Here is a 17,341-nt window from a genome sequence, read left to right as displayed (position 1 = left end):
TGACCGGAACACAGCGAAGGTGCCGTTGGGTCTGGTGGGCACACAGGGTGAGAGCAGGGCAGCCGGGCTCTCTTCCTCCCTGCATCCTCCCAACCCTGGTTAGGAGCACTAGTGCAAGAGAGCACAGGGCATTAGCCCTGTAGGTGGCCAGGAATCCCACTTTGCAAAGCTGTGTGTGGGACCGGGTGATGCTGTGGTCTGTAGTCTAGGGACCTGGAGGACCATCTCACTTCCCTGCAGAGAGCTGCCTTCTTCACAGAGCCACTTTCCTCTTTGAAAGAGGGGCCTGGGTGCGGAAGGTTTTCTACTGGTGCATTGCCCTTCATCCTCTGGGGTGAAATGCAGCAAACAAGCTTTTGCGGGGGGTGGCAACTTGCTTTCAGCACCCCAAGAGGAGGCCTGAGCTTTGGAGCACTGTCTCCCCTGAGGCCACATGTGGATGTGGGAAAGAGCAGCAGCAAGCCAGAGCTGCTCTGTCTCTTCTTCCCCGCAGTGCTGGGCCTGGAGCAAGCTGGGGCAGGGGCAGAGGCCATAAGGGAACTGTCAAACCACAGCTGAGGCTTCCGGTGGGTGCAGGCAGCAGAGGAGGCAGGAGACACAGGGACTGGAGACCCTCTGGGCACCCCAGGCATGCTTGGGCAAGGAGCTGCCAATGGAGAGGGGCTGCTGGAAGAGAAGGCAGCCCTTTAGCTGGACTTCTGCCTGGCACAGCATGCCTTGAAGGCAGCCTCACCTCCAAAAGCCTTGCTGCGGGTGCCCAGGGGGCAGGGAGGGGCAGCAGCGAGGACGTTGCTTCAGGTGACTGAGCTCTGCTCTTCTGAAGGGAGCGCGTCCTTCCTGCCTGTGGATGGTAAAGTGCAGGAAGGAGGGAGCCTGGGGCTGCAGTGTTGTCTGGGTCTAAGGGTGACAGCAGAAAGCGGGAGCATGGATGGAGGATGCAAGTGAAAAATGTCTTGGGGGGACCCAGTTCCTGGCAAAGGAGAGGAACTGGGAGGCTGGGAACAGAGGTGGTGACAGCAGGAGGGGAGTCACAGGGGTGTCTACTTTGGGCCCCAGAGTAAGAGTAAAACAAAGTTGTTAAACTCTGGGTATTTAAAAATTGTGGAATTAGTTTTAGGACTGAGTGGTCTTGGTTCAGGACTGGGCTGGGGTTGCTGGCATGTACTGTGGAGGCTCAGGAGAGGGGAAGAGTGGCAGAGGGGTTGGTGATCGTTGTCCCAGACTTAGAGCGAGGTGAGGTCACAACCTTGGTACTGTCACATTGAGCAACCCACTGGAGAATTTGAGGAGGACTTCTTTACAGTGAGAGTCCCAGTACTGCTTTGACTTCTCCTGAGAAGGTTCATTTACAGCCGCTGCTTGTCCCTGGCATGTCTTCAAGGATTGGATTTCTCTTGGGAAGACAGTTTTTCCAAAACATGCAAGCACTTAGCAGCCATCTGGGATACAAATTAAGCCGATTCTTAAGTGTTGTCCACCAAGGCCTCATCTGTGAGTTCATCCTGGCAGAGCCATCTCTCCCAGTTAACTGAGGATGTTTTTTCCCTTTTGATTCCTTAATATGTAGGGTAAGGCCGTGAGATTTAAAACAACTGAGATTGGCAAATCCGATCTACTCTGCAGCTGAGGCTGCCTTGCCTTGCCAGCCACAACTCCCACTGGTTTAGCCCCCTGTCTTCAGAGACACTGGTGGCTGGATGGTTAGGGGAGTTGAATAGGGTTCATTTTAAAACTGGTTCATTTAAAAGGGTTCATTTAACGATTCCATTTTTCTGCAAACATGGAACTTTGTTATTTAATGTATTAATCGAAGAGTGGGTATCTCAGTGTGTGAAGGGAGGGAGACCAGAAGTGTGCCCTGTGACCTGTGAATAGATGTGACACTGGTTCTTGTTCTTTAACCTACTCTCCCTTTGCTTTCCAGATGCCATCAGTGCCACGAACCCTCGGGTCATTGATGATTCTCGGGCACGGAAGCTTTCCAATGATTTGAAGCGCTGCACGTACTACGAGACCTGTGCCACCTATGGACTGAATGTGGAGAGAGTCTTCCAGGATGGTAACTGCAGCCTGGAGGGTGTCCAGGCGAGACAGGGCAGCAGTGCTGTCCCACAGAGGGGGCTTACACCACCTAGACCACCAGCACTTGATTAGAACAGCCATGAGGCCAAGGGGGTTAGGCACACATTTGTGTGCAGTGCTGTTGCTTCACACATGGAGACCTGCTCCAAGAAGTAGGATATACTCTCGTGTGTGGAAGGAACTGCACGTGGATTTGCATGAGGGACTGCAGCGCAGGGCCCAGCAGCTCCTTTCTTGCAGGGGCTGCCCTCTGGCTAGCCACTTGTTCCAGAGAGCAGGGAGGCTGCAGGGGATAGTTGCACCCCCATGGTGGGCCTGTGCAGCAAGCTGTCTGTATGAGCCTGCAGAGGACTTGTTAAGACTTCAGAAAGGGGTTTGACTGCCTTTTTTGGAGACGAGGAGGAAGCACAGCAGAACCTTTAGGTGTTAGAGGTAGGGGAGCAGCAAGTGAACGATCGGATGGGACCACTGTTCTCGTGGGAACAGCATGTGGAAGAGCATTTCTGCTTAGACTTGGAGAGAGGTCTGCATAACAGTGGTGCTGTAGGGTGGAGAGGGAACCTACACCTTGTCCTAGGAGTTTGCAGTTGCTTAAATAAACCAGGATCCTGCTCCATAATGGGACTGCATATTTCCCTGTTGCCTTTCCCTATCTTGTCTTAAGGAGTGCAGCAGGGAAACTGTTCAGTGCATGCAGAAGGGTGTGTGCAGACCTGAATGGCTGGGCAGGACAGAGTTGCTTCTGGAAAGGAGGAGAGCTGTATTGGTAATGTTTTTAAGTGGAACAGGCACACAGAAGAAGGTTTGGAAATCACAGTGCAGTAGGACAGCCTGAAGGCAAAAATCCAGCTTTGTTCATTGCAGCACAGCAAGATAGGCTGAGGGCAAGACACAGGACTGAGCCTGCCAGTGGCTTTAAGTGCTGCCTCCTTCCTCTGAGCTGGAGCTGGTGATCCTCCTTCCCCTACGTAAGTCTGTGACCTGCCAGTAATCGCCTGTTGCGGGGCTGAGGGTCATAGTTGCAGCGCAGCTTTTCTTATGCAGAAACATGCAGAGATATTCTCCTTTCCTGCTGCTTGTCCACCTCTGAGACTGTCTGAGAAGTCAGCCCAGAAAGTGACCTTTCAAACTGCTCCACCTTTCAGGCCAGGAACCCATCAGCATCCAGCAGCCTCTGCATTGGTTTGGTATTCCCGGGGAAACTAGTGTGACTCTGTTGAGCGGGTTGCTTCTGACTCTGCCTTTTTCCTCCTCTTTGTAAGTAGTGGAGGAATGGTGGGAAGGAACAACTGGGAATAGTGAAAACTGAAGCAGATGTAGAAGTGGAGGATCTACTAAACCAGCTTAGAGGTTTGCAGGGCAAGTCTAAAGAGAGAAGCAGCAGGTGGGCTCTGTGCAGAGCTGTCCCTGGCTTCTGGAAAGCATTTGACACTGTGTGTTACTGAATTTATTCAGGTTATTTCTTCACGTTGGTTCTGTATGTCCCTTCTCTGAAGGACAGTACAGTGAAGAACAGCAGCTCTGGTGGGTTTGGGAGGGGGCTGGGGAAGTAACTGCAGGATTAGGAGCTGCTGTTTGTTAGGCTGCTTCTCATCCTTTTTAATGTCAAGACAGAATGAATTGTGCTCTGTGGTTGTTTCTTCTCTTTGTTGACCCTGGGAGCAGAGACAATGCAACCTGAAGTAGTGCAATGGGTGAGATGAAGGCTCTCATGCGAGACTGGGATGCAGCTTGTAGTGCCAGCAGTGCTTAGCAAGCTTGTTGGGAGACCTTGGGCTGCTGCTCGGAGGCTTAGGAGCGAGCAAAGTGCTGTGCTTCATCTTTTGTCTGGCCTTACTCATAGGCTGGACGTGTGCTCAGGAAGGAGGCAAGGGAGCAGGTTTGTCCATGTGAGGAGCAGCAAGGCTGAGGAAATCCAGAAGACTGCAAGGAATGTGCTAATTGGCGAGTATTCAAACAAAACTGATGTCAGTCTGAGCAAATGCTGATGCTCTATGGAACGGAGAGCATGGACTGCCCTGCTGGGAGGGCCAGTGCTGTCCCTGGGCACGTAAGCAGGGGAGCACCAAGTGCAAGTCCGCATGGATTCTTGCCTTTGTACAGGGCAGCAGGAGAACCACTGCTGGAATGTTGTCGAACTCAAGCTCAGCCCTTGTAAAGGACACAGAGAAATTGAGAAGATTAAAAAAATAGCTATAAAAATTAGTCAAGGCTGGAGAAAATACATGATAGTGATTCACTGAAAGAGCTTATCCATTCAGTACAGCAAAAGCAAGATTGAGGGATGACTTGATTACAATGTAACTACATACCTATCTACATGGGGAGAAAACTTCAGATGCTGAGGCTCTACAGGCTCACCGAGAGTTAGTGCACAAAGCCAAAGCCAATTGAATTAAAATTTTAAAGATTTTTTTTTTTTTAGTAGCCCTCTTCTCATGAGCTGTTGGGAAACATGCACAGGCAGGTGCATCTCGTACTTTCTCCAAATCCAGACTGTGTCCCTGAGTGGAGGAGACTCACCCAGATGGATGGTGTGGTACAGGCTGGGTGAAATTCAATGGCTGGCAGCATACAGAGATCAGCCTTCGTTTCAACTGGAGAGATCCTTCTGGCCTTCGAGTCTGCATGCAGGAGCTGTCTGCATTGGTGCAGTTCCCTGTGCCATGCCATATTTCCTGCCGTGGGCTGCCTCTGTGTGCCATGCTGGTACCAGTGCCCCGGCTGAGTGTGTTGCCTGGAGCTCTGGAAAAAGCAGTGTGATAACAGGGAGCAGAGGGACTTGCGATCTCATAGGATATCTGGAGTGAAACTCAGTGCTCTTACCTGCGTGCTTAACTGCAGGACCACACAGATGCTCCTGAGCATCACTGTGGCAGGGAAAGAACTGGGCAGGAGGAGCAGAGGAGAGCTGAGCCACAGACATCACCAGCACCTCAGAACTATTCAGGGGCTTCCAGGATCCAGTTTCGGATGAAGCTGACTTGACAGGATGTGGCACTTTCCAAGTGTGTAAGAGGCTTTTCCCGGTGAGCACTAGTGGGTCCTGATGCATCTGTTTTGGGATCTGGAGTACTGGCAGTCATGAGTTGTGTGAGGAGCTTGCCCCATGTACGATCCAGTTACCAGACAGGCCTCATCTTTATATGGTTTCTCCAGCACAAGTTACTCAGTCAGATCATGCGAGACGTGCCCCATGCAGGCAGCGGAAAATGTTGACTTTCCACAGCAGAAACAGGAAGACTCCTCCAAGTGGTGGTCTTTGCTTTCCTTGCTTGTCCATGCTGTACAGAGCATATGCTGCATCTCTGTTGCCACCCCCACCTCCTGCCCCAAGTCCTTACTCTCAGGACTGCTCTCAATCCAGTCTCCCCCAGCCTATATTTGTGCTTGCGATTGCCCTGACCCAGTTGTAGGACCTTGCACTTGGTCTTGTTGAACTTCATGAGGTTTGCACTGTCCCACCTCCAGCCTGTCTGGGTCCCTCTGTTTGGCATCCCTTCTCTCCAGTGTGTTGACCGCACCACACAGAGATAGGGATAAGCAAGTGATCCCAAAGACTGGCTTAAGGGATGACAGGAATTATCCTTGAAAAAGTCTGGCTTATATTCAGGACGTGGAAGAACCTCTGCCTGGAAAACAGAGCTGTGAAGGCCACCGCAGGATACCTCAGTTAAGGGTTGGTGAGATTTTATCACCACCGGTGTGGTCTTGCTGGCCTTGTGATTAGTTCCATTGTTACTGCTAATGGTACAGGATGAGCGACGAGGCAGAGCCTCTGCCAGGCCCTTTGCCTGGGACAGCAGTTGCTGAGGAGTTTGCCTGAATCTTTTCTGGCCCCTGAGGTGCCTGAGCTTGCAATGGGCCTGGTCAGTGTTTGAAGGAGAAGTGGTTCACACAGTGAACAGTGCATGAAGCTGGTGAGGGGGAGGAGAGAAGGTAAAAACAACAGGTTGATTCAGTCTGTTGGGTGGGTCTAGGAGGGGTTCTGCTATTTATGGGACTAATGTTTATCTTGGGAGTCTGGACAGGCTCCCAGCTTTATTGGATGAGCAGGTAGCAGCAGTGGCTTTCGCCTGTCTCCGTACAGGACAAGGCACTGAAGCTGTGAGGTAGCAGGATTTGCAGTTGCTGTCAGCATTTGACTTTCCCAAATGAGTTCGGTCACACCACATGTGTGGTGCAGCATCTATCTGGAAAGGGAATGTGGCAGCTCCTTTATTGCAAGGGTGGACGATACGAGGCGTCTGGGTTGGACGTGTGATGCTCCCAGTGCATTCAGTCATACTCATCTGAAGGGTTCCTCCTTCTGTGAAGGGAAGATACCTGATCAGTGTGCAGGAGAAAATGAGGAATAGTCATGTTCTTGGCTGAATTCCTCAACAGCTTGTTTGCCATCATGCTCTTCGACAATGCTCAAGATGTTTATTTCCAGAAAAAGCAGGAGATTGGGATGGTTGAAATGCAATCTGGGGCTGTTGGCATCAGGCAGTGAGGTCACAGGAACTGGGAGAGTTGTTATTCACATTAGTTTTTTGAACGTGTAAATACTGTGAGGGTCACAAGGGCCCAGGCTAATGGAGGTGGCACTGCCCAGGCTATTCAGTTCCATAGCTGGCTCCTGTAGCTGCTGTGAGGGGGTGACCAAGAAGTGACTCTGGCTGCCCAGGGGTTGTTTTGTAGCAGCCCAGGACTCTGGGTGGCTCCTTGGTGTCCATATGAAGTCACTGCTCTGTGTGAGACCCAAGAGAGCCAGTGGCCTTTGGGGTCTCAGTATGGGCAGCCTGCCCTGCTGCCTGCTGAAACAGCCACAGGCAAAGACCGGTCCTTGCAGCTGGGTTGTGTGACAGTGGCAGGCAATGGGGATTGTGAAGTTAGGTGTTCTGCAGAAATCCTCCCCATCAACACAGGATGGTGCAGGTTGAGCCACAGATATTAGCATCAGTCAGAGAAAGGTTTGGGATCTCACAAAAGTCCCCCAGAAATCTGCACGTGGAGAAGGTTGCTTTCCATACTCTGAACCTGTCCTTTCTCCCTTCTTCCAGTTGCTCAGAAGGTGGTGGCTCTACGGAAGAAACAGCAGCTTTCCATCGGCCCCTGCAAGTCCCTGCCCAATTCACCCAGCCATTCGTCTGTCTCTGCAGCCTCCATTCCTTCTGTTCACATCAACCAGGTGGGAAATGAGAACGGGAAAAGCCAGGGACCCCATGTGCTTCTCCATCCCCTCCTCAGTTCACTTAAAACGCAACATGTTTAGCCTAGCCTTAGGCTTGCACTAGAACCCTAGAGCAGCTTTTGGGAAGAGCAGAGTGGTTGTCACCCTGGCACTTTAGTCTGTAGCCCAGAACAGCTTGGTTCTTGCCCTGAGGTCGAGCTTTGTGTCTAAACTATTTGGTCTGTCTCATGGTCTCCAACAGTTGTGGGGTGCTTGTACAACCACCCCCAGTGGAGCAGTGAGTGGTCTGCAGGGAAGCTCTTGGGCGGAGCAGGTCTATGGAAGGGGCCTCAGTCTGGCTGCCCTGGCCAGGCAGGCAAGCTTGGGTGGGCACAGCTGCCCACAGTCCTGCTCTCTCTGGCAGTGGGAAGCTGATGGTCTTCCATGCGTACTCATGTGGGCTTCATAAAGGGATGTGTTTGTGCAGTCAAATTCAGTGGTGAGTTGAAGGAGTAGCAAAGGGAGGTGAGTAGCTGGTGAAGGAGATCCTTTGGGCAGCTACCTCATTTGCCTTAGGGCTTTGCTGCAATTTCTAGCACCCACATGGATGCTGAGCCGTCTCTGTGATGAGGAGAGTGAGATACTGGGCTCTGCTGCTTCTCAGGGGCAGTCAAGCCAACAGATTTCAGCTCTGAAGCAAATGGCATATGAAATCACAGGATTTGTAGCAAGGACTCAGGAAGTGTGTCTGTCATGGTGCTGTCAGACTGAGTAACAGCAAGTGTAGCAGCTGGGTTTATGTAAGACAGGATACGGCATGGCTGGAGCAGCTGTGAGCTCCTCGGCTGCCTCAGCAGTGAGCAGTGCTTGAAGTGGTTTTTGAGGAAAAGAGTAGCTAAGGAGCATGTACAACTGAACAAAGGGCTAACTGACACTTTTTTCATAGGGGTATTAGCTTTGAACCTTAGGGTGTATCTGAGCCCTCAGTCCCAGGAGGACTTCTGGTACACCACCACAGGGGAGACTCTTCCAGTAGAAACCTGAGTAGCGTCTGCAGCCCCTGGTTGGACCCTTACATCAAGAATTTTTACATACCCATGTAAAGTTATACCTGACTGTATAGGCTTCTAAAGCTGTACAGCAAGTAGGTGTGCACAGATTTTTGCAGAGACCGGTGCCTGGTGCTCCAGATCACCCAGACACCAGTGAGTTCAGATGAAGCCCCTGTGTGCAAGTGAATAGGCCGATCCCTGCTGACAGGCAGAGCTGCCTGGTGAAGCTGCATGGCTTTCTGATCAGAGCTTGCTTGTGTCCAGTGAGCTTGGGATACAAGCAGAGTGAGCACAGCTGCGTGCAGAACATAGACACCCATACCGTGACTTGCAGTGTGTCTGGATACGGGTGCTTTCTGAGGAGTTCAGTAGCAGGCATCCAGGGTGGAGACAAAATCCAGGGAAAATGCAAATTTGATTGTATCTGGTAATTTGAGGATTTTATTAGCAGACAAACTACAAATAGTCAGAGACTGGTTGGGAAGGAGAGGCAGTCTGTATGGAAAGGGTGCAGTGTGAAGATGGCCACAGGCAGTGTTCCTCAAGGAGGAGATGAACACTCGTTTAATATTTTCTTCGATGTCCCAAGTATGAGAAAAGGATCCTAACAAATACATACTAACTACTAACAGCACTCGCTGTGCCAGGCAGCGTGTCTGTAGTGAAGCTAAAAATGTGTTCCCTGTGTGCGGGGTGTGGGGATACCAAACTTCCCAGTTGGATTCCAGTCACTCATGTAAGTATGCATTGAAACTGGTGTAGGAGCAGCAAAAATCAAGTGGAAGAGAAAAGAGACCTTAATAATGCAAGAGGAAGTTAAGCACTTGACTTCTTTAGCTGAGGAAAGCGAAGGCTGAAATGGACCTAACCTGACCTTTAAAATACACAGCTGTGAAATGAAAGAACTTTTTATGAAAAAGAAGATGCTATAAGAAAAGGGATGGATTTGAGACTGGTCATGGGGAAGCAAAGTTTGGGCATCAGAAGACGTTTCTAGCTGCCTGTCATGAGTTTGTTAGAGGCTTTTGCTCAGAAACCTCCCTGCTTTCCTTTCTTTTCCTCCAGCCTGGTTTGCAGATATCTGTGTAGAAGTGAATTCTGGCTCCTTGGCTCTGAGGCACGACCCTTACTCTCAGTACCTTGCTGTGCTCCTGGGGCTTTGCTGGAGGGACAAGTAGTTCTGGTAGGAAAGCAGCACTGTTAAAGGGAGGTGATGCAGCATGCAGCTAACAGGATATTGCAGCTAACTGTAAGGTCTTTCTAAGCAATAAATATTTATTGATTGTAGCAATGGTTGTAGCAATGTCAGCAGTAATCCTTCTGGAGCTTCCTCCCTCTGTCCTCTCTTCCTGCACATGCTCTATTCCTGTCTAATGCCATGTCCTTCCTGCACAGAGTAAACCTGGATGCCACAGTGAGAGTCAAAGTTAATTTCTGTTCCCTGAGTCTTCTGTGGCTCAACCACAAACCCTGTTGTTTCCCAGTGACCTGCTGCAGTAATCTTTGCTGTGGTTTACACATTTCTCTTCCATTAGAAAAAGCACTTCTGAAAATAGAGTATGAAGTAACAGAACTGGTGAGTGAGTGTAAAATGCTGTGAAGTATTTCCCCCTTCCTGCTTGGGCTCAGGAATGAGGTTCTTGAGCTGCTTCGCACTGTCCTCAGAGAAAATCTAACTGGCTTGGGGAACACACATTCTCTGTTTGCTGTTGTTTCTAGCATGGACTGGGCAGAGCAGCTCACACACTCTGGTGCATATGGGCTTGCTGCCCATGTGGGGACACACACATCCGATAGTGAGGCAGTGACCCAGTGATCAGGGATGCAAAAGAGCCCAGAGTCGCTGCTCAGGAGTGCACTGTGATGGTGGGGACACCCCAAAGGGTATGGTCTCCAGCATGGGCTGGAGCAGCTGTCCCTAAGACAGGGGAGTGGTAGGTGCAGGCAGCTACAGAGTCCTGCTGGGCACTGCTCTTCAGATCTGGGCTGCAGAAGTGCCGGAGCCTCTTCTGGAGCTGGGTGATGGTGGCCTTGCTCCAGGGAGGTGTCTTCTGTTCCTGGCACTAGGTATCCTGAGATACCCAGTGGGGAAGCTCTGGAAAGAGGTGGACAGGCTGCAGTGTCAAGAAGGAGGAACGAGAGAGTGGCAGGGTCTTTGCAGAGTAGTGCTGTGTTCTGTCTTTTTCTACCTGAGGGTATGGGGCTCTCGCCAAGGTTTCTTACTTGCCTTCACAAGTAAGGGATCAGGAACTGGCATGGAAAAGGATCTCAAGGAAGGGTTTGGGAACACAGGATTTAACATGGAGATGAGATGGAAAGAAGCCAGGCAAAGAATAGAATTATGAGCTTTCATTTGCCTTGGACTGCAGCTGGGTGTTGGTGTTGTGTACAAGACACACACTGGGACAGAAGGATCTTTTTTTCATCTCAGTACCGTTAGTAGGAACAGCGGGACTGGAGTTTGCGTAGTGAGTGCTTGGCCAGGAGGAGCCTCTCTAAGCCTGTGCGCTGCTCTGTCCTTGCAGGGCCTGATTGTGGGTGTTGAGAGGTGCTGCCTCCAGCTGCTGGCCATGCGTAGTGGCAACGTGCTATGTCCCTTCCAAGCAGTTACGACATCTTGGACATCATTTTGTTCCCTTTAGCAGGCTGCCTTTCTGAGAGCTGTTAGCAACAGCTTATCCTCACCCCCTAGATTATCCCTCTTCCCTTCTGCTGGTAGCTATGGTGGAGATCTGCTTCCCTTCATAGCTTTGTGCCTGGAGAAATGGTGGTGCTGTGTGAGATGAGAAGGATGTTCTGCCTGGTGCCTAGTCCCCTGGCCTGTGCGATAGGGCCAGCTCTGTCTCTTGGAGCTGGCAGTGAAGAAGGTACTTGTGTTCTGGAAATGGGAGCAATTAGTCCCTGCAAAGGGTTGCTTACAGCAGGCAGGAGCTGGGAGCCAGCACTGCCTCTTGTCCTACACCTGGGGACATCTTTTCTGGAAGTAGTTTGATGCTACTACTTGAGTCAAAATAACTATTGGAAATGGCCGCTGCTTGTCTCCTGACAATCTGGCCAGTCCATTGCAATTGCTGGGAGAGGAGAGACCCCAGGGGACCCTGGTGATGCTGTCACCCATCTGTCCAGAGGACTTTCTTCTCCTGGTGTGAGGTCATGGCTGGTTTCCAAACCTTTGTAATTGTGTAAGGTTCCCAGACTGGTAGGGCTCTGAGACAGTGATGCTGTGTGAGGTGTTCTGATGTCCTTGCATAGGGGATGATCCTCTTTATTAACAGTTCTTGAACCAGCCAAACATCCTGGTTTCAGTTCTGTCTTTGGGAGTTTTGGGGTTATTCTGCAGCCTGGTGCCTCAAAGGACACTTCTTCCATTAAAGGGGAGGGGAAGGGAGCTGTAGTAGCAGGTCAGCTGTGGTCAGGGTTTTCCACTGGCACTCACAAGGGCATCAGACATGCTCATCAGGTGTGTGACCCTGGGTACTGTGTTCAGCATCTCCCTGGTCCTCTGGTGTGGCAGGAGCCAGGGCCAGCCCCAGTAGTCCTGCATGATCCCTGGGGACACCAGTGGGCCTTCCCAGCAGCATGTGGGGCGTGGGTCTGCACCCATTGGAACAGACACCACAGATCCCCCAGTACCCTGCAGCCCCAGAGGGAAAGCTTTTGCTTGCCTGCTGATTCAGGCTCTTCTTTACTGCATCCTGCCATCACCTGTCACTGGATGAGCAGGTTAGATGGGTTTGGGAGCCCTGTTCCTTGGCTTGCCCTTGACTTCCACCCTGCTCCCTTCTGGAGCCTGTCCCTTGCCCGCAGGGTGTGGGTGGGAGTTTCTCAGGCCAGTGGATGCTTGCAGTACTTGTGGAGTTATTCCACCCCATTTCCTTACTGTTGCTACCCCTTTCCCCATCTTTCTTCAGGAACTCTAAGATGCCTTTAGGAGTACCCCAGGCTGTGGGATGAATCACCACTTCCTGTTTGCTGTGGGGTGGAAGTTTGTCTTTCTGCCAGGGAATTCGTTCCCAGTAGCTGGCAGGAGGTAACAACAGGCACCTCCACGGAGCCTTGCAGGCTGGTGGGGTGCACTGTGTAGTCACTGGGCCTTGGGAGGTGCTACCTGGGCTCAGCTTTTCTACTGGTATGAGTGGCCCAGTGTCATGGCTTCACTGATGACCTCAGGCTGCGGTCCTGCACGGGCTCTTTGTGACACCAGGAAGTACGTTTCGGGAGTAGGAGAGCAGATGAAAGAGGTGGAAAATTGAAGTTTGCAAGTGAAATGAAACGCAAACTGCAGCTCACCTCTGCTGGGTAATGAGTGCTTCCTGGCCTGTTGCAGCGTGTTTCAGCAGGGTTCAGTTAGCGTGTGTGTTTTGGCCGCTGAAGCAATGGGCATTTGTATTTCCTTTTGGAAGCCCACGTCCCACAGCCTGCTCAGTTCGTGATCCCTCCATTTCATGGTCTGTGCACTCCTGGCTTCTTCTCTGTCCCTGTGCGGGCACTGAGGCAGTGGCCGCTGTTCTGTTCTGTTTGCCCTCTTCTGTTCAGACCCCTTCGCAAATCTAACTCCTTGTTCTGCCTTGGGCCTTTTTATACCAAGAGTTACCACATCTTAACTTCAGCTGAGTTATTCCCTCCTCAGGCACCCTGTGGTACTCTGAAGGTCACAATACTCACTCATTACATGCTAATGGGAAGGATTTGTCCCGTATGTGTTTCACTAAGTTTTCAGTTTCCGCTGTGTTCTTAGATTCCAGTAGCGACTGCAGGTGGTTGTTCAGGTGGATCAGCAAAGTAGCTGCCAGGAGCAAAAATAAGGTCTTTGCCCAGACCTGTCATCTGTTAGGGTTCTCCCAAATCTCTGTGGTTTGTTCTGGATCCCTACTGAGGTCCAGGAGCAGCTTGCTTCAGCTGAAAGGTGTGGTGGTTCAGGATTGTCTGTGTAGCCGGAGGCTAAGCTGTTGACAGCCTTTGAGGGAATTTCTCCTCTGCCCTGGACTCATGGGATGGTGCCATCCATCACACTTACCTTTGGTGCAACACATCCTTCTGCCCCAGTACCTTTCCTGAGGTTTGGGTGTCTGTGGGACACCAGCAGGCTCAAATGCTTGTGTCCTTTGTTGTTCAAGACAGGCAGTAACCTTGACTTGCCTCCAACACTAGACAAACTTACAGGCTAAAGAAAATTATTCTGACTGGGCAAAAATTATGAACAAGGTTACAGGGAATATGTAAAATATAAACCACAATTTAGCAAGATTTCTTCCTGGGAGCTTTAGGATCCATCCCCTAACATCCGTGGGGTTTGTCCCAGCTGCTGTGGCAGGAGCCCAAACTCTACAGCCTCTTTGGAACTGAATCCTTCCCACAGTCATAGCCTCATAACTGTCCTGACCAGGTTACTGAAATGCAGATATTAGCCAGGAGACTGCCTTAGAGTGGTTTCTGGACTCCTGGCAGCCTTGCCTGGCCCACCTTCTTGGGTAGCAGCTTCTCCATGCTGCAGCATTGACCGTCTCTTCCCTCATGCTTTGAATCTTTTTCTGAGACGGTTCACACATTATGCTTCAATTAAATACTGACTGTACATGCATTGTTATGCCTGATCCTAAACTTGAGCTGTCTCAGCAAATTTGACTCGCTAGCCCTAGCTTTCTGCATGTGGTTCTTCATCACAGTGTTTGCAGAACACTTTTTCATGCAGTGTTGAATCTGTGGTTTGCAGGAGCTCTCTGTTAGAGGTTCAGAAGTCGCTGGCAGGGTGGCACATTGCTTTGCTTCTCCATGTCCCTGGTGGTCCCTCCTTCCATGGGAGATGGCAGCAGTACTCCCTCATTCAGCACAGGGTTCATCAACTGGACAACAGTTGGAGAAGCCTGGTCATGTTTCTGGACAGAGTGCCCTGCCTCTTTTACACGTGGAAAAGTAGAAGCAGACCAGGTTCCCACTTGTTCTGCATTTAGGGCACCAGAAGCTTTCCTGTCTCTGGACAGGCTCAGGGCAATCTGATGTCGTGGGTGCATGGGTGTCTTCTCATGAAGCACTTCTGGCAGATCCTCATCCCACATGTGCTTGCCTTTCTGCTCTAAGCAGTAGGTGGGAGCAGAGGAAGTCCGGGTGCTGCAGGATGCTGCTGCTCTGTGAGCAGGTGAACTGCTCCGTGCAAGGGGTGCTGAGCAATCTAAGGTCAGCATCTTCAATGTATATTTGAAATGCTGTTCAAAGATTAGCAGAACTGCCAAAGAGAGCGCAGGCTGCCACGTGCCTTGTCATAGTAAAATGTCCTGGGCTGCAGATCTGAAATGCTTTTGTGTAGGTGTTGCTCCTTGGGACCTCTTGGAAACTCACTTCCAGGTTGCTGCCCACAGAGCTTGCATGAGCAGGATGGGAGTGAGCAGCTCCTTGTCTGAAAGAAATGTGTTGCTGAGGTGGTTGCACAAACTGCCTGGTTGGATCTTCCCATCTCCCTCAAGTCAAGTGAGTTGTTAGTGAAGGTGCAGCATGTTGTCCCACATACCCAGGTGTGGGCCGCTGCAGGCAAGGCCATCACGGTCCACAGGCACAAGAGGTGTGTGGCACCCTTGGGGTTTGCTTGGATAAAAAGCAAAACCAGCAGCAGAGATGCATTTAACAGAGTGTGGTCTTAGCTTATGGCACCTTGTGCCTCAAGATTGGAAAAGTGAAGACTCAAGTCATGGAGACACACATCCCTGTATCGTACGTATTGGTATCGTAATTGTCATCATGAGACAGGAAGGGACCCAGTGGGACTCTGAGCCAGGCAGGCTCTGAGCTGCTTCACAGCTTCACAGTGACCTCTGTGGAGAAGAGGGTTCTCCCCAGCAGACTGTCTGATGGATAGCTATACTGGTCCTGTTTTTTGGAGAGGGAGCATGCTGGTGTATCCCCTGCCATGCCCCTCTGAGAAGAGAGCCAGCCACTGCTCTTCAGTGCTGCGTGGTTCATTGCTGTCTCCATGCCTTTGCTCCAGACCTGTCTGGCAGGGCTTCCCTGGCTGCCGACTGACAGCCATCAGTCAGGGCTCTCTGTCCATTTGCTGCTCTTCACTATTGATTTCAGAACTATGACATTTTATCAGTGATAAAATTAGAGCATAAAGAAGGGAAAGGGCTTTCCCAAGATCCCCTGTTGGGCAGGAGCAGTGCATGGCATGGGATGTCTCCCTTATTCTGGTCCTGTGCTGCACTTCCTCACCCCTGGTGCACCAGGCTGCGTAGGTGGAAGGTGTTTCTGCAGTCATACCCCCAGGCATCTGTTTGTCTCTGACTGTCCTATTCTGCTCTAGGCTACCAATGGTGGAGGAGCCTTCAGTGACTACTCCTCCTCTGTGCCCTCCACACCTAGCATCAGCCAACGGGAGCTGCGGATTGAGACCGTTGCTGCCTCCAACACACCCACCCCCATCCGCAAGCAGTCCAAGCGACGCTCCAACATATTCACGGTAAGCGCACTGGGGTCGGAGGAGCTTTGGGATGAGTTTTCTGAGGGTCAGGCAAAGAGAGGAGGGGAAGGGAGCGGATCTACAGCAGTCTTGCCCCACAGGCTTCCGTGCACTAGTCTCTAGGTGAACCTTGCTGTGCTGGCCAGGGAGGGACGGGTGGCAGGGGGTGCAGAGTGGGTGCATGGGGGGGTGTCCCCACAGGATTGTGCAGGAGGGAGCCTTCTGAGTGTGTAGGGACCGTGGTGTTGAGAGCTGCTTCTGATGGGTGTGTGTGTGTGTGCATGGGGGAGCACCTGAGAGCAAGCTGTTCCTTGCACATGTAGGAGTGTATGTGTGTATATAGTGTGCATGTGTATGAGCAGAGCTCCCTGATCTTTCCGGGGAGAGCTGCACTTTGTGTATGCACAGCAGCAGTGACCTCTGCCGTTCCTCTCCTTGGGGCCATGCCCCCGTGTGTGGCACGAAGCCCCTGGCTCTTGGGCCTCCTGTTTGGTGCCAGTTGTGCTGTGCAAGGTGGTCCTGTGCAGAGCCCAGTGCTGGGCACTGGGCTTCCTTCTGTCCAATACCCAACCTGGGCATCTGTGTGACTTGAGCAGCGCGCCTGGGAACTGCTCTGGGACATGGATGGAGGGGGGGCATTAGGGAGCCAGCAAAGCCATGGGCCCCAGGTGGTGCAGGGTATGCCTGCAGCTATTCTCTCTGCTGGTTGAGTTGCAGCCTGCCTCTCACCACGCTCTCCCACCATGCACACACCTGTACACACAGTCCTGCCCACACACGCTCGCTGTTAGCACAGCCCGTGAGTTTCCCCTTGCTTTTAGCACACACATACTTCCAAGTCCCCACGTCTAGCATAGATAGCCTCTGTTCCCCATGTAAATGTGTTCCTCTCCCCCGGTGCCCCTGTAAATGTGCTGGGTTCAGGCCTGTCCTCCTCCCCATCTAAATGTGCTTTCCAGCCACCATTGCTCAGTACACTTGTGTCTGCTGTCTGTGGAACTGGCCACCAGAAAGTCCTTGTATGTGTTGCACCATGTTGCCCTATGTGAACAGCTGCCGTTGCTCTGGACCGAGACCACATAAATCCACAACGTCCCATGCCCCATCCCTCTCACTGCACTATTGGCATCCCAGATTCCCCTGACTCCTGGTGCTGGGAGTGTGCCCATCTCCCCCAGCTTCTGACATCCTAGAAGCATTTGCTCTGATGTCCTGAATGCTTGGTGCACTCCCCACCGTTTGCATCTCATACACCTCCCAGCTCCTGTATGCACGTGTTCCCAGCCCGTACGTGCCTGCCCCCGCTCCCTCTGCTGCCTGGCAGGTAGGCTGTCCCCACCAACCTCCTCCTCACAGCACACACCGCCCTTGGCAGCAGATCCACTGCTCCTGACGCATGGTTGTTACCTTACAAGCCCTCCCCTCCTCTGTGTGCTCACACCTTCCTCAAAGATGCCCTGTAGGTCTCCTGTTGTCGATGGTCATGCTTACTCTGTTGCACTTCAGTGCTGATGGATGCTTCTCCTCCCTCCCCGCCGTATCTCTCGCTCATGCTTGCTGCTGTGCACCAGTGCACGCGGGCGCTCATGCACTGCCACCCAT

The 17,341-nt window shown here is 51.7% G+C and overlaps 1 protein-coding gene across 1 annotated transcript in view; it reads left to right on the top strand.

The window, feature by feature from the left end:
* AGAP3 (ArfGAP with GTPase domain, ankyrin repeat and PH domain 3) overlaps window positions 1–17,341 on the top strand; it is an 84,227-nt gene that overhangs the window by 5,935 nt on the left and 60,951 nt on the right. The window contains exons 6-9 of the mRNA XM_010010480.1: window positions 20–47; window positions 1,925–2,059; window positions 7,128–7,255; window positions 15,584–15,739. Coding sequence (XP_010008782.1) covers window positions 20–47; window positions 1,925–2,059; window positions 7,128–7,255; window positions 15,584–15,739 — 447 coding nt within the window. The remainder of the gene's footprint in view (window positions 1–19; window positions 48–1,924; window positions 2,060–7,127; window positions 7,256–15,583; window positions 15,740–17,341) is intronic.

Source organism: Nestor notabilis, unplaced genomic scaffold (genome assembly GCF_000696875.1).
Source record: "Nestor notabilis isolate BGI_N333 unplaced genomic scaffold, ASM69687v1 scaffold16412, whole genome shotgun sequence".
Lineage (NCBI taxonomy): Eukaryota > Metazoa > Chordata > Aves > Psittaciformes > Psittacidae > Nestor > Nestor notabilis.
This window is presented reverse-complemented; position numbering and strand designations above follow the sequence as displayed.